The sequence below is a fragment of the Capra hircus genome, chromosome 8 (assembly GCF_001704415.2).
Source record: "Capra hircus breed San Clemente chromosome 8, ASM170441v1, whole genome shotgun sequence".
Lineage (NCBI taxonomy): Eukaryota > Metazoa > Chordata > Mammalia > Artiodactyla > Bovidae > Capra > Capra hircus.
In genome coordinates, this window is record NC_030815.1 from 54,062,257 (window position 1) to 54,090,106 (window position 27,850).

The following is a 27,850-nucleotide window of genomic DNA, read 5'->3' on the forward strand; positions in this document are numbered from 1 at the left end:
CGCTACGGGCGCCTCTCGGAACTAAAAGAGAGCGGAGAGTCCTCGCCAGCCTCAAACTTGCGCTGCCCAATCGATAGGTCCTCTCCGGCTGACTCGCCGTCCCTGTAGCAGCAGCATGGACTCCCTGATACCGGTGGTCAACTTCGGACCCGGGCCTGCCAAGCTGCCGCGCTCCGTAAGTCCCAGGGAGCGCGCGCTAGGACTGCGCTCCAGGCGGGAGCAGGCGCGTTGGTGGCTGTGCATCCCTGCGTGGAGGGCTCGGATCCCCTCTACCCTCCCCGAGTCCCCTGAATACTCTGCATGAGTGTGCACGCTCAGTTCAGGATATGCCGCGGGTGGGCCTTTGGAAGAATATTTTGGAGAAGGAAACTTGAAGTTTGCTTGCTCAGCTGCCCCTGGCGCCGGCTACTGGTGCGCCGCGTGCTGAGTTCGGCCCTCCGGGGACCTGCTGGCTCGCTGCGCAACACACCTGTAAACTCAGGCGCTGTGCCTTCAACCGGGTCGGACTGGGGGTGCGGCGGGAAAGAAAAAGCTCTCGACTGTGCATTCGCCTTGCTCAGCAGTGCTGTGAGCCAGGCAGTGTTGAGTGGATGGGTGAATGAACATGGTGAGTGAGTGGTGAATGGGGGATCGTGTTAATTGGAGCGAAGTGTAAACTAGAGGCCCGTGCAAAACCCCTCGGGAGCAGTGTTGGCTTCAGCTAGCACTTGGAAACGTTGCTTTTCAAAAATGTAAGTTTGAAAGACTTCAGTACAGCCCAGCCTTTTCCTCTTTGCCTCTCAGAGACTCCACCCATCCCTAAACCTATTTTTCTCTGCTCTGTTTCACGCATAGGTTTTTCCTCTCTGTACTGGCGTGTACCCTAAAGGCATTCTAATATTCAAGCTCTGGTAGGCACTGGGCAGCTAGCCCAGTTCGCTTCATTTTGTTCTGGAGCAAATGAATGACTGAATTCTCCCCCAGGCCATTACCAGACCTTTCAAGTGCAAGTGTAACTCATTCCCTGCCTTCCCAGCCCCCAGCCGGGTTCCAGCTCCTTCCCTAACCTTCAATACCCACTCCCCCCACCCCCATTCTCCTCCCCACCCCCCAGCTGTGAAGGAGGCCTAGTCTCTAATGTGCCTTGGACGCGTTGACCAGCTGCCCCTGCTGTTACATTTTGCTTTCTCTAGCCGGGATAACTCTGGTAATACCTTGTAGCAACATGGGACATAGCCAAGTGCTTTTCAATTATCTATTGTTAAACAGAGTGGAAATATCCCTGGGACAGAGCCTTCTTTGTGTTGTCCTAAGAAGAGAGAATTTTTATAATTGTAGACGGGAAAGAACATTTTGCTTTTCTCAGTGCTCATAGTAGCTGAGAGTACAGGGCTTACTTTTTTCTTAGTTATTGCAGTCTGTTTTAGGTGAGATTCCCTGTCATAAATATGCAAACGTTTCTGCTACCCTCACTGGTTTTCACCCTTCATGTTTTGGACTTTTGCATATTTGTTTCCTGTGTAATTTGTTCTGTATTTATTATAAAGATAATTGTAATACAATTACTTATTATTTATTTTCCTGGAGGATTTATGCCTTCATATGTGCTCTCTAACCTGGGAGGGGGCAGCTGTTTCTATTTATGTTTTTTTCTTGAGTTAGTTGAATTATAAAATTAGAGAAGTTTTGCAAACTTCTTTTGGCTGTAACCATAATGAAAAATATATTTCACAAAGTGAGCAAGTACCTGCACATAATTAAAACAAAAAGTTTATGAAGTATTTAGCCTGATGACTACAACGTACACAATTTTATATTCTATTCTGCTTTGGTCTATTCTAGTTCATTTAAAAAAATATCGGTTGTGATCCATAAAATGATTGCATTCTTCAGTTTGAAAAAAATAAACTTCACTTGATTAGAGGGGTATGCTTTTTGGGTAGAAGTCTTTAAACCTTTTTATAATGATTTTGGTTATAAACCTTTATAGATGTTCTTTTCAGAGAATGCTATAAGAGAATTCTATAAGAGGAAGGGAGTCTGAAAAGAAGTTCAAGGATGACTCTATCATAGATGTTTGTTTATACTAAAGAAAAGGATTCACTATAAGTTTGTTTGATCAGCCAGTGCTAATGTGTCCAACAAAAATGATGACAAATTCTTACACCTCCTTTTTTTGTGTCTAATTCTTTATTGCTGAACTGTTTTTTCATACAAGTTGCAATCTAGTTTAGGTTATGTTTTATGAGATCTTTAGCAGGTATATTTTAAGGCAACCTCCTTTGATGGCAGGATGCTTCTACAAAGGGTTTGTCTCACCTATTTTGTATACATTTTTAGAGCTTTTCTTTCTGATATTTTTACTTTATGGCCATTCACTCATACTCAGAGATAGAAAGGGAATAATATAATGAAATTTATAAACCCAGCCAAGATTTAACAACTAAGGACATTTTGCTAATCTTGTTTCAGCACTTCCTCCCCTATACTCTCTTTCTCCCCTTCTGCTTCTGGATAAATTTTAAGCTAGTTCCAAATATTATGTCATTTCATTCCTGTAAACGCTGCAGCATGCATCTCTGATAACGGCTTTCTACTTACTGAAATGTGTATGAAATATATAGATGAAATAAGTACATATATGTGTGTGTGTGTGCATGCTAAGTTGCTTCAGTCGTGTCCCACTCTTTGAGACTCCATGGACTGTAACCTGCCAGGTTCCTCTGTCCATGGAATTCTCCAGGCCAGAATACTGGAGTGGGTTGCCATTTCATTCTCCAGGGAATGTTCCCCAACCCAGGGATTGAACCTGGGTCTCCTGCATTGCAGGCAGATTCTTTACCATCTGAGTCACCAGGGAGGCCCATATTAAAATGTGTGTGTGTGTGTGTATACATACATACATACATACATACATATATATATATATATATATATATGAAATAGGTGTTTTTCTTTTCAGTGTGTAGTAATTTGCTTTTTACTTACCTTTGGGAAAAATAACAATGAGGCACCTCTTTAGCAAGTGAGCTGTGTATTTGGGGGCCCTGGGTGGAGAATGAGCTTTGCCCTTCCCCCCATTTCCTGGCACCGGAGGATTGGCCATAAGATGGGTCCCACCTGTCCAGTTGCTCTTGTGAGACAGAATGTGCTTATGGGATTGCAGTGATCTTACAAGATGGGTCAAAGGGCTGGACAGGGACATACAGTTAAGTTCTTTTGGCGACTCAGCTGAGATTCCTCACCTGCACACGGGGGATGAGAAAATCACCTTCAGCGCTGTTGTTGAGGGGGTGATCAGTACCCCCATCGGGATATGTGTGCATGCTAAGTCACTTCAGTCGTGCCTGACTCTGTGCAACCCTATGGACTGTCGCCTGCCAAGTTCCTCTGTCCATGGGATTCTCCAGGCAAGAATACTGGAGTAGGTCTCCTCCTCCAGAGGATCTTCCTGACTCAGGGATTGAACCCATGCTTCTTACATCTCCTGCCTTGGCAGGCCGGTTCTTTACTACCAGCGCCATCTGGGAAGCATCCCAGCCTAATCTTAATTCACAGCAAGTGCTTCCTACTTCCTGCCCAACCCACCCATTCCAGTAGACCAAAAAGATGGAAAATTGAGTTATCAGTTTAATTTGGGCATAAATTATTCTTTTTGTGCTCTATACCCAGAACTTTTTGTGCTTTTGCTTTCAGAGAGTGGCAAATGCAGTTGTGAGAGTTGCAAATGCAATTATGAAGGGGACATTTTCTAGGGAATCAGATTTTTCCCAAAGTTATTCTTTAACGGTCTGAGCAAGGCCTAGCCTTTTTCCTTAATTGTCCTGCTATTCTCATCTTGGAGTTTCTTTCCACAAGGAATGAATTTCCAACTGCTTTACCCTGGGGGGGCCCATCTACCTGCTTCCTCAGTTTAACTAGCAGGTTACTCTAGAGGTAAAGAACAGACCTGCTGGTGCAGGAGACATGAGTTTGATCTTTGGATTGATATTGACAGGTAAAGAATTGTTATTAGACAACTTCCTACTGGATTTTTATTTTACCTTCAAGTGAGTTTTTATCTCTAAATTTGTGCCTTTGGAAAAACTGTATCTTAGAATTGGTCATATTGCATAATTTCATACTCAACTTGAGTGTAAGTTGCATCATCAGGGTTCTGTGGGAACAGGCAGAGAAAGGGGATTGGCTGTGGCAGGGACAGATGGTTCCTCACAGACCCAGCAGGTGGAGCTTCTGCTTGCCCCTCCTCTTGAAGTTTGTGTGTCCAGAGAGAGTTGTGCATAGCATACTGAAATCATCTTATTTTCTTATATTTTTTTCCTAGGTGTTGCTAGAGGTGCAAAAAGAATTATTAAACTACAAAGGAATTGGGATTAGTGTTCTTGGTAAGATTTATTTTTGGATGTTGTGAATGTCCAGGGTTTAAAGGGAACTAATTAAAATGCATCATCAAGCCTAAAATTTCTACTGGGTCTTCCCATAGGTGTTTGTAGATGTATTTTTAAATTTTAATAACTTCTGTGGCATGTTTGATCAAAGCAGTTTTGAAATCAACATAAATGCTGGTGAGGGGTTTATATATCTCAGCATACAATTTCATAATCAGTTTTTGCTATACATAGGATCTGAGATCAAAAGATCCTGTGCATTTGCATAATAGTGCCCAAACATTTACAATATTGTTTCACATTCTTTTTACAGTTTTTGCTGTTCTTAAACATGAACTCATTGAACGTATAGAAGTACACCAGCCTTTCTGGGGAGATTTTCCATGTTAATAATTCCATTGTTTCTCTCCCTTCTGTTATTAGGACAGATGACCTTTGAATTCTAAAATGTACCTTTTTAAAAATTTTAATTTTCTTTTTCTTTTTTGGTGGTTCCAGAGGCTACAGAGTATTAAGAGATCATAGGGTTAACTTTGTGTGCTATTGCTATTGAATTTTGTTCCTTAATTTGAATTAAGTGACATGTGCTTAAATTTGTTGTCCTAAAGGGCAGCCTTTGCAAACAATTCTTGTTTGTGAGAAAGTGATGAGAAATCAGAGACTGAAGAATGAATTAGCAAATGGCTCAGTCAGTGACTATCGCCACTTGAAAAAAATCATCCTACTGTGACAATAAAGTTAAAATGTTTGCAGTTTGAAGATCAATTTGAATTTTCTCTTAAAATGTGTGGTCCACTGTTTGTATGCAATATGACTGACATTTCACTTTATTATTTTATTTGCAAATTTTGTAGTTATGTCTTCAGTAACTTTTGTTCCTTTGGTTTTTAGCTGGAATATTTTTCTTGTTGTTTATTTTTCCTTCCACAGAAATGAGCCACAGGTCATCAGATTTCTCTAAGATTATCAATAACACAGAGAACCTTGTACGGGAATTGTTGTAAGTATAAAATTTTAAAGACAAAGTTGTGTTATTCTTGTTTGGTAATCCATATACATAGGTGTATGTTGCATTATTACATTCTGCTATGTGTTCAGAATATTTCATTCTTAAAAGTCATCTTTTTAAGATTCTTTTAAAAGATCGTTTTAAAGATTCTCCCAGATTCACTAGATCAGTACATAATGCTTTTAATTTGATCCTCATCCTGCGTTTGTGTGTTTATTTTTATGTGGTTTTTCCAAAGATTTGAAATCATTATATCTGGGAAAGAGTTTTCAGCACTGTTGAAGTTAAATTGGATTAAAAAGTGAAGTCGCTCAGTCGTGTCCGACTCTTTGTGACCCCATGGACTATAGCCTACTGGGCTCCTCCGTCCATGGGATTTTCCAGGCAAGAGTACTGGAGTGGGCTGCCATTTCCTTCTCCAGGGGAACTTCCCGACCCAGGGATCGAACCCGGGTCTCTTGCATTGTAGGCAGACCCTTTACCGTCTGAGCCACAAGGGAAGTCCTAAATTGGATTAGAAGGGATTTAAATGACAAGTGGTCAACTTTGTCAGCATAATTAATTGTAGTTTAGTTCACTGGCTTTTAAATTATGGGCCTCATACAATCTGTCAGAATCACCTCGTGAGAAATATAAAAAAATTCAAGTGCTGGGCCCCACCCAGACTTGTTGAATCACAGCCTCTTTAGAAACTTCATTCTTAACAGACTTTTTGGGCAATTTTAAGGGTTATGAACTCTGGGATCTGCTCCTCAAATGAACTCTCTTAGTTATCTTCACTGCTTTTCTTACCTAGAGGAAACTATATTCTTAAATAGATTGCTGCTTTAAGCTACAGTTTTATGCCTTACATACTCATATAGCCATACAAATATGGTCACCCTAAAAACAAAATGCTTGTTTGTTTGTTTTCTGCTCATAACACTCACTGGTGCATGTTCATGGTGGGAAGCTTAGGGAAAAAACTCACAAATTTAACTGGAATTGTCCATAACCCCACCAGTCAGGAATAATCGTTGTTAAAGTTTTAGGGTCCATCCTTGCATTATTTCACTAACAAAATTGGATTTGTACTAATTGTGTAATAACTTGCTCTTTAAATTGCCTTAATAAAATGCCTTAGGAAAAAAAGAAATGCCTTAGATGGGGCAGGCTTAGTGACATTTTCTGAGGAGTGTTAGAAGCCCACCGCAATGTGCATGTCAGAGGCAGTCATCATCTGTTTGACAGCACGTGGGGCTGCCTGCTGGGTCCCCCTGCTGGGTCCCCATTATGTTCATGGAGCAATCCTGTCCTTCACAAATGCTTGGAATGTTGGCCCAAGAGACGTGCCATTTGACCCACAGAGCTGTGAGCCTCTCCAGCCTGGACTTCTGGCTCAATGTATGGGCCAATCCCTTTGGACCCCTGTACCCAGGCCTCTGGTGTCCTTCCACCCAGTTCTTGGCCTTGTTAACTGCATCTGAATAACATAAACCTGGAACCCTGCTTTGGTCTGCTGTCCTCCCAGCTGCCAAGAACCTGATAGAGCCTCCCAAGGCCTGTCTGCTCTGCTATTCTCTGGAGCCCTGGAGATAGGCAGGCATGGCTCAGAACCAGATACATGCACATCACACCACCTGCTGGCGAGAAGACCCTCTCACCTTGCCCAGCTGTTTGCTGCTTTCCTTAAGCCTCTTTTCTGGAGCTCTGTCGCCTGGCCGTTTGCCTTCTGCGTAACCTGATCCTAAGCTCTGACATTGCTCAAAAGCTCGGGTCCAGTTTCCATGGCCTGTGGCTATCCCAATCATCATCTTAATTTTCCATGCTGGAATCAAATCATTTTGCTCTTAATCTCAATATATATGGAGTAGGTCTTAGGGTTATGGTCTAAAGGGTGAGGTCTAAAGGGTTATGGAAGATCCTTCTCCACTGTTCACCTGATTCATAGCATGGACCAGCACATACATACTTTTAGGACTTTTGGTTGCAAGTGAGAAACCCAACTCTTGGCTTAAGCAAGTAAATAAATAAATTATTACTTCATAGGACAGAAAAGTGCAGGAGCTCACATGATGTAAAGAAGGTCTTCTCATGTCTCCTGGATCTGCTTTTTTATGTGTTTGCTTTATCAGATGGCCACTAGTGGTTGCAGATTTAGCTCCTACAAGTTCTTTCCCTCAATAGAAACAGCTTCTCTTTTCTAGAAGTCTGGATCCAAGATTTTGGAACCAAATTCCACTGACCAGCATGGGTCACATGCTCATCCCCTGGAGCTGGGATTGGGCACCCTTGAACCAACTGGACTGAGAGTGGTAGCCAGTGCTTCCCTGAAGGAACAGCAGGGTGTTACTAAGATTCTGTCGAAACAGTAACCATAGGATTTCAACATGAAAAGTGAGTGAAGGTGTTAGTCACTCAGTCATGTCCGAGTGGCTTTTAAATTATGGGCCTCATACAATTTGAGACCCCCCAATGGGGTCGCAAAGAGTCAGACACGACTGACGCGACTTAGCAGCAGCAGCAGCAGCAGCAGCAGCAGCACTGTACCCTGCCAGGCTCCCCTTCCATGAAATTCTCCAGGCAAGAATACTCGAGTGGGTAGCCATTCCCTTGTCCAGAGGATCTTCCCAACCCAGGGATCAAACCCAGGTCTTCTGCGTTGTGGGCAGATTCTTTACCATCTGAGCCACCAGGGAAGCCCAGACTTCCACTGTGGGGCCTGGTAAGTATCTGTGCAAGAAGCTGAGTAGATAAATGACTGATTTGGGGAAGGCAGAGATGGGGCTTTACCGTTGCGCTTACAGTGTGTCCACCCCAGGGTCAAGTGTTAGAGGAGCATCACTCATTCTCAATCTTTGACCCTGTTTACTGTCACCTCTGTTTCTGCCCAGAGCCATTCCAGACAACTACAAAGTGATTTTTGTACAAGGAGGTGGGTGTGGCCAGTTTAGTGCTGTCCCCTTAAACCTGATTGGCCTGAAAGCAGGAAGATGTGCTGACTATGTGGTGACAGGATCCTGGTCAGCTAAGGCTGCAGAAGAAGCCAAGAAGTTCGGAACTGTGAATATCGTCCACCCCAAACTTGGGAGTTACACGAGTAAGTGCTGGTAGCTGAGCTGGCCTGTGAAATGCTGGCCAGTGGGTGATCCCTCCTTAGCTAGCAGGTTACCCCTGCCCTGGGCAATTCTTTCTTCCCCTGTTTGATACCATTTAGATTGGCTGCCTGTTCCTGTTAAGATTACTAACTAGCTGCGGCAGAAAGTGTTCCTAGGCAGTTGTGTGCGTGCCTGCTCAGTGGCTTCAGTTGTGTCCAACTCTTTGCAACCCCATGGACTATGGCCCACCAGGCTCTCTGTCTATGGAATTCTCCTGGCAGGAATACTGGCATGGGCTGCCATTTCCCTCTACCTGGGCTGCTAACTTAGTTGCAAAACCCAGGGGCTGGGTTGGCTTTAGGTATGGCTTGATCAAGGGCCCCCCCCCCCACTACAATGAAGGGACCTCTCCTGGTCCTGGTATCTCCCTCTGTCTCCTCCACAGTCAGGAAAGCTGCCCCCTCATTTTTAGAAGATGGCTGCAGCTGCTCCTTGTCTTATATTCTCCCAAGTTTCAATGCCTCTGCTCAAACGTTCCCAGTAACAGTCTCATGTCTCCTGTGTCCCATTCCAAATCAGTCAAGTGGCCTTGCCTGAACTGCAGTCTACCTTCAGGGCTGTGGGTAGAGTTGGTTCTACTGGAATCACATGAGCTGAGAGTGAGGGAGACTGGCACCCAAAGGGCACTGTCCATGGACCTAGGATGTTGGATGCTGGGTGACAAGGAAAAACCCAAATACCTACCACACCATTCTCGAAGATTATTTGCCCCCGATAAAAGTCAAAAGAGTGAGATGGAGCATCCTTTTAGGATGTTGGTGGTGATTGTCATACTAGATGAATAGGATGCCTTTTACTTGTGAATACTCTGGGATCAGTCTTCCCCTGCTAGGCGAGGGGTGGCGTGCCTGGTGGACTCCTGTCTCCCTAAGGAAAGAGGGGAGGAAACGTGGAGTCCCTAACTTGTCTCCTGTGATAGAAATTCCAGATCCGAGCACCTGGACCCTCAACCCGGATGCCTCCTATGTGTATTACTGCGCCAATGAGACTGTGCACGGAGTGGAGTTTGACTTTATCCCTGATGTCAAGGGAGCAGTGCTGGTCTGCGACATGTCCTCAAACTTCCTGTCCAGGCCAGTGGATGTTTCCAAGGTAAAGCATGAAAGAGGCCTGGGTCAGGGGGAACCCCGTTTGGTTTTTCTAAGGACATTTTAACATATACTAGGACAGGGAAAGGCCGACCTTGGTTGTCAGAATATTTACATCCGGACATTCACCGGATGCCTTTGTTGACAGTTGCCTCACAGAGTCATACTTCAGTCCTTGGGGAATTCATCTCCCTTTGAGGGTGGCTTTTAGAAATGTTTTTCATTGACACCTTGGGAATTGCTTGCTGTTGTCAAGGGAAGATATGCATTATCCAAACTTGGGGGGTCTATGAAGGAGCCCTGCCTTATCTTGTTACCCACCCCAGCACCGAGAACATCCGTAGGACATGGAGATTCCCAGGTGGCTTTCCAGGGTGGGCAGTGGGAGAGGCACCCACCGTTGCACAACATGTGGGGCAGGGGTCAGGAGGGTGATATCTGTAAGGAAGTTAAGACGAACTAAGTGGTAGTGTGCCTTTCAACAAAAAATTCTGGTAGAATATGCTTATTATAAAACTGACCATTTTAACGATTTTTAAGCATACAGTTCAGTGTCATTAAGTACATATACATGATTGTACAATCCTCATCACCATCTGTCTCCAGGACTTTTTCTTCCCACTGAAACTCTGTCCCCATTAAACAATAACCCCAGTCCTTCCTCCCCCTAGTCACTGGCAACCACCATTCTCTCTCTATACTTTTTAGTCTCTGTGAACTTGGCTGGTCTAGATAGCCTCACATCAGTGGAGTCATGCAATATTCATGTCTAGCTCATTTTCACTGAGCATAATGTTCTCAGGGTTCATCCTTGTGGTAGCATGTCAGAACTTCATTTCTTTTCAGGCTAAGTAATATTCTGTTTTGTGAATATATATATTTTGTTTATAGCCTACTTTTTATTTTCACTTACCATACACTGGCAATTCTAAACAATGTCAGTTGTAAAAATACCTCTTCCTGTTGGGCCAGGCTATCCCCCTCCTCCCATGTGGGATGCTACTGAATTTTCCTAAAGGTTTCATGGGGGAGACATGGAAGAGGGTTCTATATCTTACGTGGAAATTGTCCCAAAGTACATTAAAACATCTCTTCAGAATTTTTTTTCTCTCTTGGGCAGCTTGTCTCATTTCTCAGTGTCTTCTGATTGTCTCTTTATACAAATAGATTAAAAAATTGGTTTCTTTAGGTCACCAAGGACAGCAGCCTTATTTTAAAGATGGGCTTGGAGGTAGAAAAGAGATGTAATAGAATGAATAGAAATATTTACAAGGTCTTCACAGTGGTGGGCTTGGGCTGGCATCTTCCTGGGGAGAAGGACCAGGCAGATTTGTAACCTGCAGGCTCTAAATTCACAAGTATTGATTTTCTGTCCAGATGGAGATTCCTTTAGGAAAGGGAATTAGCTCTGAACAGGATTAAAATAGAGTTACTTCCTCATAAAAACTGTGTTTTAGAAAGAGACTGGGGAATTTGACATACATTTATGAAAGATGACCAAGGACGTTTAAAATAGCAGGTTTTCTGTTTGGCAGTTTGGTGTGATTTTTGCTGGTGCCCAGAAGAATGTTGGTTCTGCGGGGGTCACGGTGGTGATCGTTCGAGATGACCTGCTGGGATTTGCCCTCAAAGAGTGCCCCTCGGTCCTGGATTACAAAGTGCAGGCTGGAAATAACTCCCTGTACAACACACCTCCCTGTTTCAGGTAACTCCAGGGTGTGGCTTGGGGACCAGGGAAGGAGGGGGTCTCAGTATTTCCCATCAATACTAGGTGACTTTCTGAAGCTGGACATGATTCTGTGAACTGGTAACCTAATCTCCCAGATGTTCTTCAGGATTCTCTGCCCAACTCACCTCTTCCTCATTCTCCTCTGTGTACTTTCTGATCAGCTTTCCTTGCCTTTCTTTTTTGGGGTGTTTCTGTTCGGTGTTGCCTTGGTGGTTCACCATTAGCCCAAAAGCTTTCTACACATGAAATGTCATGCCTGCATCTCGAACAAGCAGTGCAACTTTAGAGAAGAACTTTCAAAGGCTGGGCTACCTGCCTTTTTCATTCCCTTGCTGGGCCTGCTTGAAGCCCACTGTTTGGCATTGAACACCCTGGCTGGAACAAACACTTCTCTGTTTTTCACCCAGTCTGCAGGGGTCCTTTAGCCTGGCTTCCTGTTACTCCTAGTCAGAGTCTGCATTACAGCACTTTTGGGGAGAGTAGGTCTATCCCACCTTATGGTCTTTTAATGCTCAGACTCAGGCAGTTGGTGAAAATCTTTGTGACACCTAGGATTTAGCCTAAGTTTTATTGCTAACAGTCTCTGTGAGCTTAGGCAAGTTGCTTAATCTATCTGTACATCTGGTGTCTCCAAGAGTAATTAGTTGCTGATGAGGATTGGATGATTAAAATATGTGTCTAAAATGTGCTTGGAGGCTTCCCTTATAGCTGTCAGTAAAGTATCTGCCTGCAATGCAGAAGACCTGGGTTCAATCCTTGGGTCGGGAAGATCCCCTGGAGAAGGACATGGCAACTCATTCCAGGATTCTTGCCTGGAGAATCCCATGGACGGAGGAGCCTGTAGTGTCTAAACCTCTACCACCAACATGTGCTTAGTCAATGCCTGGCTCTCAGTGGCTTACAAATGTTCAGTTCAGTCGCTCAGTTGTGTCTGACTCTTTGCGACCCCATGAATCGCAGCACGCCAGGCCTCCCTGTCCATCACCATCTCCCGGAGTTCACTCAGACTCACGTCCATCAAGTCAGTGATGCCGTCCAGCCATCTCAATGTTAGTGCTGTATTATTATTTACCAGCCGGGATAAGAGCCAGAGTTTATAGATTATCTTATCTTTCCAGGGCATCTGTGATACAAATAGTGATGTGTATGGCCCTCTTTTTCTCCCAAGCACCCTAGGAGGTAGGTGCTCTAATTGTTATTCCCATGTTGCAAGTGAAGAAGCCAAAGCCACACTTCTAGGCGGTGGCGTGGGTTTGAACCCAGGCGGTCTGACTTGAAAGCCTGGATAAGTACAGCCGGTGCCTTCATGCTCTTCAATAGCAAAACGACCGGTGTGGGTTTGTGCTGGAAGTGTCCCATCTCTGGAGAATAGATGGCTGTTGGAGTCCAGCTCTTTGAAGTTTTTCAGTGATGGTGGATGTTCTCATAACAGAGCACATGAAGAGGGGCTCAGGCCAGTGCAGGCCTCGGCTACATGCGGGCCGGGGCTTTGTTAGCAGTCTCCCTCCAAGGTGCTGCCTGTGGGAGAGACACTTCTTCCACATAATTTACCACAGGAAGAAAAGAGCTTTTTCCACAGCTGGAATGCTGATGAAAATCGTTGCTGGTTCTCTGCGCGGCTCACGTAGGCTGCAGCAGCTCTTCACTCTGTGTCCCCTGCTTCCCTCAGGCAACGGAGGTGTCTGGTATTTTCTCCTGGTTACCTGTCAATCCCACTCTGTCTCACTCTGGTTGACAGTGCTTCTGAAGTGCCTGGTGGGGATTGCGGGGCAGGGCTGAACCTGTCTTGCCCACTTGTCTTGTCTCTGTGGTTTCTGGTAGCGGACAAACCGGTAACCACTGGCCAGCTGGGAAAGGAGCCTTTCTGTGCCGAGCAGTGCTGGGCAGTTGGGCCCTGGGGAAGGGGCTCTGGAGCCAGGCCATACCGTGGCAGGAGGTGCTGGGAGGCGTTCAGTCCTTACCAGTTAGACCAAGCAGCCAGGGTCTGGTCTTGGGTTCGTGAGTCTTTCAGGCAAAGGCAGAGGCCTCCAAGGCTCTGGGAGCAAGAAAGTGTGTGGGGCCGGGAAAGCCCTGGCCCTGGATGTACCCTGAAGGCCAGCAGTTCTGATCAGAGCATAGACTAGGGGAGCAGGATGAACTGTCTTACCCTCTGGCACCTTCTTTATGTGAGTGAGTGACCTTGAAGTCAATTAAAAAAAAATTTAATGAATATGTTAAAATGCAGCCTGTTAATATTAAAAGTCAGCAGAAATAACTCTGTCTAATGGGAAATAAAAATGTCTGGAGTCAGACCTGGGGGAAGGCACTGGGAGAAGGTCCGCCTTGAGTGACTCACAGAGGGTCATGCCCCTGCCAGTCCCTGTGCAGGCGTCTGCCCCAGGCCGTGACCAGCCAGGTGTGCAGGGTCAACCTGGCCACCTGGGGGTAGGGGCAGAGGGTGGGGGAGGGCAGACATTTCCTGCCTAGAGCCTTTCTGCCTAAGGAGGGAGCTGAGCCAGACACACAGAAGCAAGGGGAGAAAAAGAGCAAGGTTTCTTCTCCAGACAGATCAGGATAGTGAAAACTGAGACCATCTCAGGGCAGGACTGACAATAATATTTGATCAGGATTGCATATAGCTGATTCACTTTGTTGTACAACAGAAACTAACACAACAGTGTAAAGCAGTTACATGCCAGTTACAAAAAGAGTCACATGAATGTGGAGGCCAAAAGAGATTGGGTTAAATATATTCTGACCCAGGACACCCCTTGGTGTCTTGGATTCTTTTCCTCTAAAAGAAGAGAAAAGGAAAAACAGTAAACATCTGTGTGACTGAGCAGTTACCTACAGTCTATGACTTGAAAAACTAAGATTTCATTTGGTGTATTTTTAAGATTAGAAAATTGTAGCTCTCCCAGTGAGAACAAGCATCGAATGGAGGAGAGAGGAGGGTTTGTGCGTGACACCCTCCCCAGGCCTGGCTGTGAGCTGATAAGGCACCCAGAACAGTTCAGAACTTTGTATCACGTGGAAGTCCTTGAAAATGTCCCAAGTTAAAAAAGAAGCTCTTTTTTTTTTTTTTTTTTTTCCTAATAAAATAGGAGCCAAGTGACCAGAGGCCCTGGGCAGTTTGTTTGAACTGAGCTGGACAACTGGCCTTCACATAATTGCCTGTAACTCTGAGCAGTGAATTGGGGTGGAATAAAGGACCGTGTGGACATTCTGTTTAATACTAAGCCCAGTTTGTGGACAAGGAACAGATTCCTAAAATTCCCTTCTAACCCTATAAGGCAGATTTACTTCCCATGACTAACGGGACCTGTAAGTATAAATTTGTTTTATCTATCGTATGGAGTAAAGTAGCTAATGAGAAACAAAATATTCCCCACTAATCCAGGCCATCCTTCTTATCAGAATGGGAGTGTGGGCCTGCTCAGGAGGCTTAGTCCTTCAGAACAGCCAGGGAGTTTCCAGGGCTTTCTGGGGTGCTTTTCTAATCCCTAGTGCCCAAAAAGCATTTTGTATTGCTTAGAAAAGTTAACACAAGATCTTGGCAAAGGTTTCTGAGGCGAAACTACTGTTAACTGCTTGCTGTGCAGGGCAGATGCAAATAGAGCCATATATTTAATTATGCAAATGAAGTGTTACCATACACTGCTTTGTGAATTCTTTTTCCACCCAGCTGGTGGACAGGCTGTGTCAGGACAAGTGCCTGCCTTTCTTCCCCTTTGAATTGCTGTGTGATATTCCAGAGACTCGATCTGCTGTGATTTATATAGTCATTTAACACACAGGCTTAGACAGTACACTGACACTGTGTGAAAAGAAAGTGAAAATGTTAGTCCCTCAGTGTTGTCGAACTCTGCAACCCCATGGACTGACTGTAGCTCTCCAGGCTCCTCTGTCCATGGATTTTTCCAGGCAAGAATATTGGAGTGGGTTGCCATTCCATTCTCCAGGGTATCTTCCCAACCCAGAGATCAAACCTGGGTTTCCTGCATTGCAGTTGGATTCTTTACCATCTGAGCCACCAGGGAAGCCCCAAGCTGGTGGCATTTTAGAAGTGAAGACAATACATCAGTTAAAAGTGGTACCCTGGTTAGTGGGGAGAATGGAGACCAAGATGCAAGGCTGCATAAGCATCTTAGGACCCCTGTGTTTTGAAGATTTTGGATGGTATGGGAGTGGAAGCTTGTGTTAGCTATGCATTAGAGGTTCTGGTTGAGTCATGAGGCCAGACATCCTTCCACTTCTGGGGCATCTGGTCTCCAGGAGAACTCGCTTCCTTCCAAGCCATCTGCCTTACACTGAGGCTTTGTAGACGAAAGCTAAGGGTGCTAGTTCTGGGCGGCTTGTAAAACGGGTGGGTTCTCTGCTGACCGTGCTGCTCAGATCTCATTAGGATTAGCCAGGAGCATGGGCAGTGAGTCTGGGTATGGGGCTGGGTCACATACCAAGAGGGAAGTGTGCGGGTGCTGAGGTCTGGCTGGGACCATGGACCTGGTCTGAGCCTTTGCTGCAGCTGTGATCTGATGACTGTACTAGCAGCTTGGGAACCCTGGGAGAACAGCTGCAGTGAGAAGTGAAGCTTGGTCACCAAAATGTACTGTTGAAAAGGCAGGACTCACAGGTGACTCTGCTGGGATCATGTGGTAGGGTGGGTTTATGTGGTTCCTGGGGGAACGAGCAGTTTGGGGTTAGATGGAAATTCTAGAGCATCTTACAGGAAAGTGGGAGAACACCTTATTTGGAACACACGTGTGAGCTGTTATGCCCCTGTAGCAGCTGCTCTTGGCACCTGTGTCTGAGCTGTGGTGCAAGCCTGACCGCCCCACTGGCAGGTGAGATAGTGGTTGAGGGTCTGGAGCCCCTTTGTTATTTTGAAAAGAGCTGGGGCTTTGGAATCAGACCAGCTGGGGTTGGAATCCTGCTTTATCAGCTACTTGTTGGATGTGAAAATCATGCAGAGTCAAGCTCTCTGAGCCTGTTTCCTCATCTGTAAAATAAGATAATGGCAGCTCTGGCCTCAGACTTTTTTTGATCAGTAAAAGGGAGAGTAGCCAACAGGGCGCCTAGCCTGCTGAATGTTGCTTGCCTCCCCTTGCTTTCTCCTTTCTCCTCTGCCCCTCTGATTTCTCAGTCTTTATCCAGAGAGCTTCAGCTGAGGCTGTAAACACCCAGCGGCTGATTTCTGCTTTGAGCTCCCTGCCCTCTGGCCCTGGACACCATTTCTCATTCCTTCCAGGGCCATCTGGGGAGCCCGCTGGGGAAGCTTCCGGAGGAGCCATCGCATGGTTCTGGGTACAGGCCGTTCTCTGCCCGGTGCCCCTGGGCAGCCCCACGTTGGCTTCTGCTACCTTCTGGGGGTAGAAATATCAGAGTTCTCCAGCCACCTGGAGGCAATGAAGGAGGCAGTCAGTATCTTGGGCTTCCCTGGGACAAGCTTCTTGTGTGTCTTCCTCTCCCCACCCTGTCACAGTGTTAATAAACGAGACAGCAACTATGTTGGGGGGGTACCCACCCCAGACCTTCAGTGGACCTAGACACCCAGCAACTAAGTCTACACAAATTCCTCTGGGGAACCTTTGTCCCCCCTCATAGAGAGGGCCTAGCTGGCCTTCTCCATATGCCCAGCTCGAGCTGTGTCTTTTCCACGGAAGACCTCTGTTCCTGCCCTGTGGGCTTTCAGTGAGGTGCACATGGATCCCTCAGCACCATTTTATTTTTCATTTTTTGGTTGTGCCATGTGCCATGTGGGATCTTAGTTCCCCAGCCAGGGAGCCAACCTGAGCTCGCTGGACTGGAAGCTTGGAGGCTTAACCACTGGACCATCAGGGAAATCCCCTCAGCAGTTTTTTTTTTTTTCTTTTTAAATAATTTTTTTCTTTTAAAAATAATTTGTCTAATGGTGTCTTTAAGTCTATTTTAGTACAGCTTCAGTTTGCTCAGATATCGTGTCATTTGTACAAAGCTGATCTAAATGGATATATGTATTTTTTTACTCTTTATTTTAGCATCTATGTCATGGGCTTGGTCCTGGAGTGGATTAAGAACAACGGCGGGGCAGCAGCCATGGAGAAGCTTAGCTCCATCAAATCACAAATGATTTATGATATTATTGATAATTCGCAAGGATTCTATGTGTAAGTGGATGGTTTTTATCTCACATTTTGCCTCTTGTGAATTGAAAAATGTGTTTATGCTGTGCTGGTTTTGGAACATGGATGCAGCCATCTTTCTGTGGGACACTGAAGTCCCCAGAAGTGTGAGGCATGTGAATTTTCCCTCCTGCATCTGAACCCCAGGAATACCGGGCTTTGGGACCTGTCTCCCACTGGTGGTGAAATTGCTCACACTGCACAGCCCTCTTTCCCCACCACCTCCTCTCTATGTCCCCGGGGACAAAACATGAACATGCCAGAAGCTCTCAGCTTTGTCTCAGGACTCCACTGGAGACCCTTGGTATAAGCACCCACTCCTGACCTCTCTGGGATATTTACCCTTTTAGAAAAGCTTACTCTTTCCCCTTATTACAGGACAAACTCTCCAGTCCTGGGCCTGTAGTCAGTGAATGGAATTGGCTCTGGTATAGTTGACTCCTAGTTAAATGTCCTTGTGACTAATTGATTCATGAACATGTGTTGACCCCTGGACCAGCACCAGAAAACCTATGGGCCTTGTATTGATCTCTTAGGGATGCTAGAGCAAAAGTACCATTAACTTGGTGGCTTAAAACAAGAGAAATTTATTTTCAGTTATCAGGAGTCTGGGAGTTCAAAGTCAAGCTGTCAGCAAGGCTTTGCTCCCTTCAGAGACTCCGGAGAAAAGTCCGTTCCCGGCGCCTTCCAGCTTCTGGGGGCTTTGGGCATTCCCGCCTCACCCTAGTCTCTCTGCCTCTGCTTCACGTGGCCTTCTCCTTCCTGTGTGTCTTTTCTTCCGTCTCTCAAAAGGTGGTCATTGGATATAGGACCTACTCAGATAATCCAGGATGATTCATCTCATCCAGAGATCCTTAGCTTAATTGCACCAGCAAAGACCCTTTGTCGTTTCTTTTGCAGTAATTACTTTAATTATTTGGCTGTCCCAGGTCTTGCAGCATGTGGGATCTAGTTCCCCGACCAGGGATTGAACCCTGGCACCCTGCATGGGGAGCACAGAGTCCCAGCCACTGGACCACCAGGAAAGTCCCGACCCCTTTTCTTACTAGGTCACATTCACAGGTGAATGTGGAGGTGAGCACATGGATAAACCTTTGCAGAGGCCACCATTCAACCCCCTACAACAGGCCTCTCACCAAAATGCCACATATAAAGTACCTACTATAGTGCCTGGTACACAAAGAGCTTAACAGGTGATGCTTTCATTTGCTTTCCCTTCCTTCAAGGTGGGGACTCCTGTGGGAGGATCTGACTTTATGCTGTGTATGCACACCCATTTCTACACACATATGCATAGATACTCTCATTGTCCAAGCCAAGCCCCCCTTCTTAGTGGTATTTACTCTTCGGAGTTCAGTCTGTTGTAACAAAAACATCTAGCTGACAATAACAAAGGAATTTTTGCTCTCTTTTCACACACACACACACACACACACACACACACACACACACACACACACACACACACACACACACACACACACGATGCCTCAAACCTGACTTAGACTTGTATGTTTTACCAGGACTTGGTAACACATCTCCATAACCAACTATGGGTGAGGGGTGGGAGTGTGCTTATGGGGCAGCCATAACTGCTCGTGTCATCTCTGCCCTTAACTGATTGCCTGCTCCTATGAGTTCTTGGCCTGCAGCCACAAGCCCTCAGGGAATCCAGCTTGGTTGAATGACTTAACCTTTGGGGTCCTCTTCCATACGCCATCTGGAGGAAGGGATTCCCCACTATGCATTTCTGCCTTCTCTGTGGTTCTGTGGCTTGGCCCTTGGGAATCTTCCATTTTAGATCCTGATATGTGAGAGGGGAAGCCAGAGTACTCCACTAGCACTTACTAGAGCCATTTTAACGTGCGTGATTGGCCATAGATGGTCCAAGGAGTTCATAGCCATGGGCTAAATGATGAGTCAGGAGCTGAGGACAGGAGGATACTGCTTTGGCTGGAGGAGAAGGGAGGGCTTTTAGATGAGCTTCAGCCTTGGGCGGGAGTAGAGTTAGGCAGAGAAGGCATAAGTTCTTCTATAAATTTTTAGGAAGGAAAAGAATGGCCCCTGTAAAGCACTGAGGGAAGAAAGTAGTATGTTGGGAGGGCAGAGAGTGGGCTGCCTAGTGGGCATGGCTTGTGCTGGGATTGAAAAGATAGTGTGGAAATGTCAAAAGACATGTTTAATTCATTAGTTTGTTTACCCATTTGTCTGTTTACCCATCCACCCACCCTCCATCTACCCATCCATCTACCATCCATTTACCCGTCCATCTACCATCCATCTGCTCATCCATCCATCCATCCATCCACCCCTCCAGTAAATGGTGCCTGAGCACTCCTCTGGGCTAGCCTGGTTTCAGGCTCTGGTATTACCAAGAAGAATAAGTCTCCTTATTCTTCCTGGCTTCCTAAGAGTGCACAGACTATGAATGTGAGTGAGAGCACGTGGCAGCTATTGTGAAGGGGAGACCAATGTTTCTGTTAGCATTTGACTTCATGTATTTCTTGGGAAATGTATAGGCACAAAATGGGAGGACAGAAAGAATGGTGATGCCCCCGGAAGAAATCCAGAGCATTAGAAAGAAAATAAAGTATAGAAGGAACACCAAAAGTCCCAGAAATTCTTCCCCCAACTTGAGATCCTTCAACTGTAAGCACTCCCCAGCATCTTCCAGAAAGCAGCCCGCCAAAGCCAACGTGGCAGGTGGGTCGTCTCCTGGGCAATCTGATCACTTTCCCATGCAAAACTCCTCATTCACTTATGAACAGGCTTTTGAGCCCGAACTTACATCCTCTTCTGAATAAACCACTTTCTGGGAACTCCCATTCACTCCCGGGCCGCCTGCCCAGAAAATGTCATCCTGGCCCATGGAGTTACTGTGGAACCCTGTTACCATAGTCAGGAGCACGCTTTGTTTCCCCTCACCCCTGTTCAGCAGCTGGACACTCACGAGCTGTCTCTGTGTGCGTCTGGATTTTTAGGAAATGCTTTGCTATGGAAATATGGCCCTGAAGGGGAGGTGAGCAGTTTCTAAGAGGAATACCAAGGAACCTAGAGTTGGAATTTACCATTTACCATCACTTTCGCTCCTGATTTTTGTCCCCCCTTTGGTGCCCCCCTGCCTGGTAAAGCAGCCCCTTTATGGAACAGTTTTGGGCAGTTTGCTGGGGGTTGGACCACCTCTGCCAGTGTTCCTGGCCGGGGTCTCAGAGACTTGAGAGGGCCACTGCTGAAGTCCCTGTTCATTCTATAGCCTGACCACCCACAGTTGCTGGCTGGCTGTGAGTTGAGCCCACGTGGGCAGTGTAGCATCTTGGCTGTAGAAACCCTGCATTGCCACTTACTAGCATGTGGCCTTGGGCAGATGTCCTGACCATTCTCGACTCAGTTTCCTCATCTGTACAATGGACATAAGTCCATAGAATATTATGACCATCATGAGGGTTAAATGAAAATGCAGATGAATCAAGAGTATATAATGGAGGGGTTTAAGGGCTCTTGCTCTGGGTCATTTGTGTAAAGCATGAGAAACCCTACTTGGTAGGTAGGGAGCATTCCTGAAAGTTAGCTCTTAATATTATCTGTGGTATTACAGAAAGCACCTGGGATGTCCCTGACACATAATGTTTAATATGTATTAGATACTAATTTTTTTGAATTTGTTTATTTTAATTGAAGGATAATTACTTTACAGTATTGTGATGGTTTTTGCCATACATCAATGTGAATTGGCCATAGGCATACGTGTGTCCCTCCGTCTTGAAACCACACCCCCACCCACCTCCCTCCTCACCCCATCCCTCCAGGTTGTGAGAGAGCATTGGCTTTGGGTGCCCTGCATCATATATCAAATTAAAATGTCTTAGATATTAACTTTAACATGCTAAAGATGTCCAAGTGGTAGAATCCATTTCAGATCAGAGGTCACCTTTTCTCATCAACTTCCTATGGGAACCAGGTCTTAGGAAAGAGGGAAGCACCTGACAAGTCCAGAGACAACCTGAAAATAAAGCAGGCAGAGCTCTTGGTGTTTTACAGATATTAATATATTTTATTGTTGTCACTTCCTTGTGAGCAGACTGTGTTTTACAGCAGCACAGACAGGTTAGGGTCAGGTGCAAAGGGCAGGTGGGATCAGACAGGGTATGAACGTGGGGAGAGTCAGTGGGGCTGGTTTCAGAGCCTTTACTACACTAAGGAAACAACAGAAATCACAGATGATGTGACTTTCTATTCAAAATGCAGGAACCAGTGGAAAAGATTAGAAATGATTATGTTCAGATTTGTGATCGGTTACATCGAAATGTGTAAAAGTCAATTACTTTCCCAAATTCCAGAGATAACAATAAAAAATGAGGAAAGATTACATTCACAATAATCACAAACATTAGTAAATGTTAGTTAGTTCAGTGTTTAACTAGGAAAGTTAGTGCAAGAGGATAGCTGAAAAATATTTAACATATGTGGACATTAGTAATATGTAATGTTAGCATGCTGCTACTGCTGCTGCTAAGTCGCTTCAGTCGTGTCCGACTCTGTGCCACCCCAAAGATGGCAGCCCAGCAGGCTCCGCCGTCCCTGGGATTCTCCAGGCAAGAACACTGGAGTGGGTTGCCATTTTCTTCTCCAGTGGATGAAAGTGAAAAGTGAAAGTGAAGTTGCTCAGTCGTGTCTGCCTCTGTGCGACCCCATGGACTGCAGCCTACCAGGCTCCTCTGTCCATGGGAGTTTCCAGGCAAGAGTACTGGAGTGGGGTGCCATTGCCTTCTCCGAATGTTAGCATATGATCTATTAAAATACAAAGCTACTGGCAGAGGGAAAGACAGATAGCTGGAAAAGTTCAGAAACTTTTGTTTACTTGAGAATTGCATTTTGGTTTTTGTTGTTGTTAATTTTTTTGGCAACATGTGGGATCTTAGTTTCCTGAACAGGGATTCACTCCACACCTCCTGCATTGGAAGCAGGAAGTCCTAACTACTGGACCACCTGAGAAGTCCCTGCATTTTAAATTAGACAAAAAAACATGTTTTCAATTGATTGAAGCATCGATAATTCATTTAAACAAAAATTAGAGTTATATATTTTCATCATGCCATGCATAAATTCTAATCAATCAAAAAGATGTAAATGCATTGAAATGCAAGACATACATATAAAATCCAGCGAAGAATTTCTGTTTAAGTATAGAGTGTACAGAGGCCTTCCAAAATAAGCCATAAAACTCAAAAGCTGTAAAGTAACAGACATTTAATTACATGAAAAATTGAAAACTTTGCTATAGTTCAAGCCATCATAAACAAAACAAAATGATAGATATGGGAAAAACTTGGTAGCATAGCACTTATAAGGGTTACTTTTGCTATAGGGAAGAATCCACAAATTAAAAAGGATAAACAAACAAACAAACAAACAAAAAACCAGGCATGAGGTGGTCTAACTGTATGAGCAAACGACAGGGAAGAAACAGCTGGCTAATAGATGAAAGGGATTAATTTATTTAGGAAATGCAGATTAAAACCATGAGGTGTTTTCCTTCTGATCAACAGAAATTCTAAACATTAATAACAGCTGGTGTTGGCAAGGGCCCACACTTTGGTTATGTCGAGCGTAAATGTGTTCAATTTTGGAGTGAGGTTGCAACACCCATCAAAGTTCACAACTCTTACACTTTGACCAAAGACTTACCTTAGGCACCTGCCCTCTGCCACTACTCTGCCTGGCATGGAAGTGTGCATAAAATCAGGTGCCCCCAAGTCCAATGTGGGATGCTTACATAATGGGGAAAATCTGGAGTCAACCCAGGTGTACTTCAGGAGGGGTCTGATGAAGGAAATTAGGGTCCACCAATAGTTTGGGGTGGGGCTTGCCAGGCACCTAGCACCCTATTTGCTACAAGAACTTGCTGGGGTCTCCAGGGCTTGACGGACATGGCTCTCTGCCACACGCCATTCCTTCCCCTCACCCTGTCCTAACCCCTCCCTCATGCCTTCCTCTGAAACCTTTCAACCTTCTCTGGGCAGAATTACTTGCTCAGCTCTGTGCTTCCACAGGGCTTGTTCCGTGGAATTTTAATTCCCTACACAGCCATCTTGCTAGGTTGGAACCCACTAATTCCCCTTAATATATTTCTTCTTTGCCTCAGCCCCACATCAGAGGCACTGTTGGGCACTGTGCAGGTATCTGCTGCATGCTAATTTCATCTTCAGTTTCTAGGTTTTAATGTGTTGTTGCTGTTATGGTACCATCTACTTTCACAGTAGCATGGGTAAATTTGTGGGGGAGGACTGTAAATACAGATTTGTAGTTACAGATTTGTAAACCCAGGTTCTTAATTCTTCCCCCTTTTAATATTTTTTACCCGTAAACCGCATGTCCTTTTTGCTGCTCCAGCTCTATAATTGGACTCTCGCGTGGGGAGCCTGAGGCAGCAGAATATCAAAGGAGGTAGACACTAAAATTTTAATTTAAATGTCAACCAGGAAACCTACTGCCTGTGAAAAGGTGGGGGCCAGAATTCAGGCTCAAAGCCTGTTACCAGAGACCTGATTTCCCTTCTTGGGTCTCTTTTGTCTGTTAATGTGGACTTGACTCCTGTTAACTTTAACAAGAACTGTGTATGTGCCCTCAGGGGTGAGCATAGCTGTTAATGGGGGGCTTCCTCACACTGCTTTTATTTGCTGTTTAATTTTAATGAATCCTGCCCTGCAGAAATGGAAAGATATAACAGGATGTGCTTGAGAAGATGGGGAGAGAGTTATGACATATTTTCCCTTGTATTTCAGAGTAGCAAGTCAGCTCTCCTTCTGTTTGTCTCATTTGGTTGTCAATGAAGAATAATTTTGGCTTGCTTGCTTTCCAGACCAGAAACTGAAGTCAAATACTAACCTATGCTAGATGAACATTTGACTCATTCATTTTTCAGAGTCTGTGTGAGCCCCGTGCAAGGTGCTGGGAATAAAAAGACAAATTTATTTGATTTTAACAGATACTTATATAGCATTGAATGTGATCCAGGCACTCTTCTAAAGTGTATCAGTTGTCTGCTTTTGCATCACACACAGAAAACTTCAACACTGACTTAAAACCACAGCCATTTTCATTGCTCAGGATTCTTTTCCGTCAGCAGGTTGAGGTGAACTCAGCTGGGTGGTTTCTTCTGCTGGTCTCATCTGAGATCACTTATTCAACCAAAGTCATCTGGTGGTTCACCCAGAGTCTAAAATGGCCATGCTCACCTGTCTGGCAGCTGGTGCTGGCTGTTGGCTGGGGCTGTTGTTTCCTGCAGGCTAGCTTGGGCTTGCTTACATAGCAGCAATGTTTGAGCAAGACAGGTATAGAAGCTGCATGTGCCTTGACTTGGAAGTTGCATGGCATCATTTCTGTTGCAGTCTCTCTCTTTTTAAACAAATTACTTATTTATTTTAATTGGAGGATAGTTACTTTACAATATTGTGATAGTTTTTGCCATACATCAGTATGAATCAGCCATAGATATGCACGTGTTCCCCCCATCCTGAACCTCCCTACCCACCCTAACCCTCCAGATTGTCTCTTGGTCAAAGCAAATCCACAAGGCCAGCTCAGATTCAAAAGCTGTGAACACTAGGCCCCACCTCTTGCTGGGAAGGCTACAGAGAATTTGTGGCCATTTTCAAATATACCACAGAAATTCTCTGCAAATACTTTGTTGTTTAGTTCTCACATCAGAGAGGTACAACAGGGAGAGTCAGTAAGTTTCAAGGTCACGTGGTTTGGGACAGTACAGTGTTGTAAGTGCTTTGAAAGTTGCTGCTCATTATTTTTAAGTCTTACAGCCACTATTCAGACCAACTTTTTCTTCTCTTTAGCCTTGTAGAGAAAGGGTCATTCATGTTGTTCTGTGGCTGCCCTGTGTTGGAAGCTTCATGTATGTTGTGCCATTACTGTCAAAACTTATCTGAAATGGTGATTTTATTAATATTCCCAATATTTGGATGAGGAAACTGAGGCTCTTGGAAGTTAAGTACAAGTTGTATAAGAGAACGCTAACTCCCTTTTCCAAATGCAAAAGTGGTCTCCTTAAGTAAATTATAAATGTCCTGGGGCAGATTTTTAACCTCTTGTTTGCATCTAGAAAATGGATTTTAAGAAATTTTCTGTTGACTTGTTAAAGTTGTACATTGCAGAAAATTATCTGCAACAATAAACGTGTTTTTCAGATGTCCAGTGGAGCCCCAGAATAGAAGCAAGATGAATATTCCATTCCGCATTGGCAACACCAAAGGAGACGATGCTTTAGAAAAAAGATTTCTTGACAAAGCTCTTGAACTCAATATGATCTCCTTGAAAGGGCATAGGTGAGTACATGTCGCATCCAGAAGCTTGTCAGAGAATTGGTTTAGTTTTCAGATGCAGTGAAAGTGTTAGCTGCTAAGTCATGTTGGACTCTTTGTGACCCCATGGACTGTAGCCCGCCAGGTTCCTCTGTCCATGGAATTCTCCAGGCAAGAATAATGGAGTGGGTAGTCATTCCCTTCTCCAGGGGATCTTCCCGACCCAGGGATCAAACCCATGTCTTCTGCATTGGCAGGCGAGTTGTTTACTGTCTGAGGCACCAGGGAAGCCCCTTCAGATGCAGAGTAAAATACATCCAGAAGCCTGCCCAGCTTGACGTAGCAGTTACTGTAACTAGTTGAAAAAGACCAGTTATTACGGGATAATCTTCTTATTGCTTTTAGAACCCTTAGCATGATTTCTCAGCTGAGAGCATGATGGAGCCCCATCTTCTAGGAGCTTTGGTCAAAATTACCTTTGAGGCTCTCTGCTGTGACAGCTCAGAGTTTGCCATCCCATCCATGGTGCAACTGGCACCACCCTGTCCAATGTAAGAAAGAGCCTCAATTGCTCCCGCTGGACATCAGAAAGAGGAGTTAATTAATCCTTCAGGCTCCATGAAAAATGTATGTCCTTATGCACAAGAGTACCTACCAGATCCCTGCCCCTTGTACAGCAGGCTCATCGAAGAGTTGAGTTAACCTAGGTCACATGTGAGCATGACGCTCACTGTGTTGGGAAGAATTCCTAAGGACTGAGATGTCTGAAACTCTTGGCCTCCTATGGGTATTTTCAGGTTAGAAGTTGGACACGATGATCTCAGGTGCCATGACTCTTAAAGGAGTGGTTGACTGGAAGGAGGGTGGTCTTGATGTTAAACCAGATGCTCCTGTTCTTAATGGCTGCATCTGTGGTCCTTCCAGGTCTGTGGGAGGCATCCGGGTCTCTCTGTACAATGCTGTCACTGTCGAAGATGTCCAGAAGCTGGCAGCCTTCATGAAGAATTTTTTGGAGATGCACCAGCTATGAGCGGATCCTGACCAGTATATACTCTGCCGTTGAACAATGAACGAAGCTGAAAGTCACTTGGGAATGGTTACAAAAAATATTAACAAATACGGCATTTTCTCGAGTGATATGATAGATTTTTCTTTTTTAGAGAAAAACAGCAACACAGCTCTGCCAAACTGTTGGTACTTAATCTTAATTCTGACTTTAACTGGAAGCCTTTAAAAAAATCTTCCCTCTCTTTTTTCTAAAAACTCTTAACAAATACTGTCTTTGCTGCTACTCTTTCTGCTTAGATCTCATATTCAAAGCTGCCTGTGGCTTTAATTATGCAAATTGGCAGGTTATTATTTTTAGAAACACACAAACAGCATGGAGAGTGGGGTGGGGTCCTCTGGGTGCTGAATTTTGATCCTTTGCAAAATGACAGCAGTGGGGGTCTCCTGGGGTTCTGCAGCTATTAATTCAGGTCACCACCGTCCATGCGGTGGATGTTTAGGAGTTCAGACTAAAAGGCAAACTGGAAATCTGTCCTTATACTGTTATTCTCATAAAGAGATGGAAGTGACATACTGTATGTTTATATAACAAGGTCTGTTTTTAACACTAAATAGTTTATATCTCCATGCACTTATGTTTTCTAATAATACAGTTCATGTGGGTGTATGTTCAGACTTTGAGAATTTGATAGGATCCTTAACCTTGTGCATTAAAGTGTTATGTTTTCACCAGCTGTGTTCCTCCCCTACCCCTTCCTTTTTAAAGCTACTTCACAAGGGTTGGAAGCTCCCTGGTTCACTTTCCATTCCTCTCAGTGGGTAGAAGAAAGGTTGGTTGGTTGGTTGGTTGTTTCTTTGTTTTTCAGTTATGCCATTAAACTAAAAATCTCTGTTAAACTCCTCTTTCCTTTGTTCACATGACTGTTTCTTTATGGTGTTTGGCCAGTGATGCTGTGAGTTTGGGAAGATCTTTGCTGAAGACTCTTTTCCCCTGTTATTCATCCATTGTCAGTGTTTTATGTTGAATACATGAAGGACATTAAAGTCCTAAAACATCTAA

General features: G+C 44.8%; 1 protein-coding gene across 1 annotated transcript; it reads left to right on the forward strand.

The window, feature by feature from the left end:
• PSAT1 (phosphoserine aminotransferase 1) lies at positions 1–27,850 on the forward strand. Its single transcript, XM_005683802.3, has 9 exons — positions 1–175; positions 4,304–4,364; positions 5,298–5,367; positions 8,250–8,455; positions 9,433–9,605; positions 11,137–11,306; positions 17,327–17,455; positions 25,669–25,806; positions 26,707–27,850. Exons 1-9 carry the CDS (start codon positions 116–118, stop codon positions 26,810–26,812), a joined length of 1,113 nt encoding a protein of 370 aa, XP_005683859.2. The 5' UTR covers positions 1–115; the 3' UTR covers positions 26,813–27,850.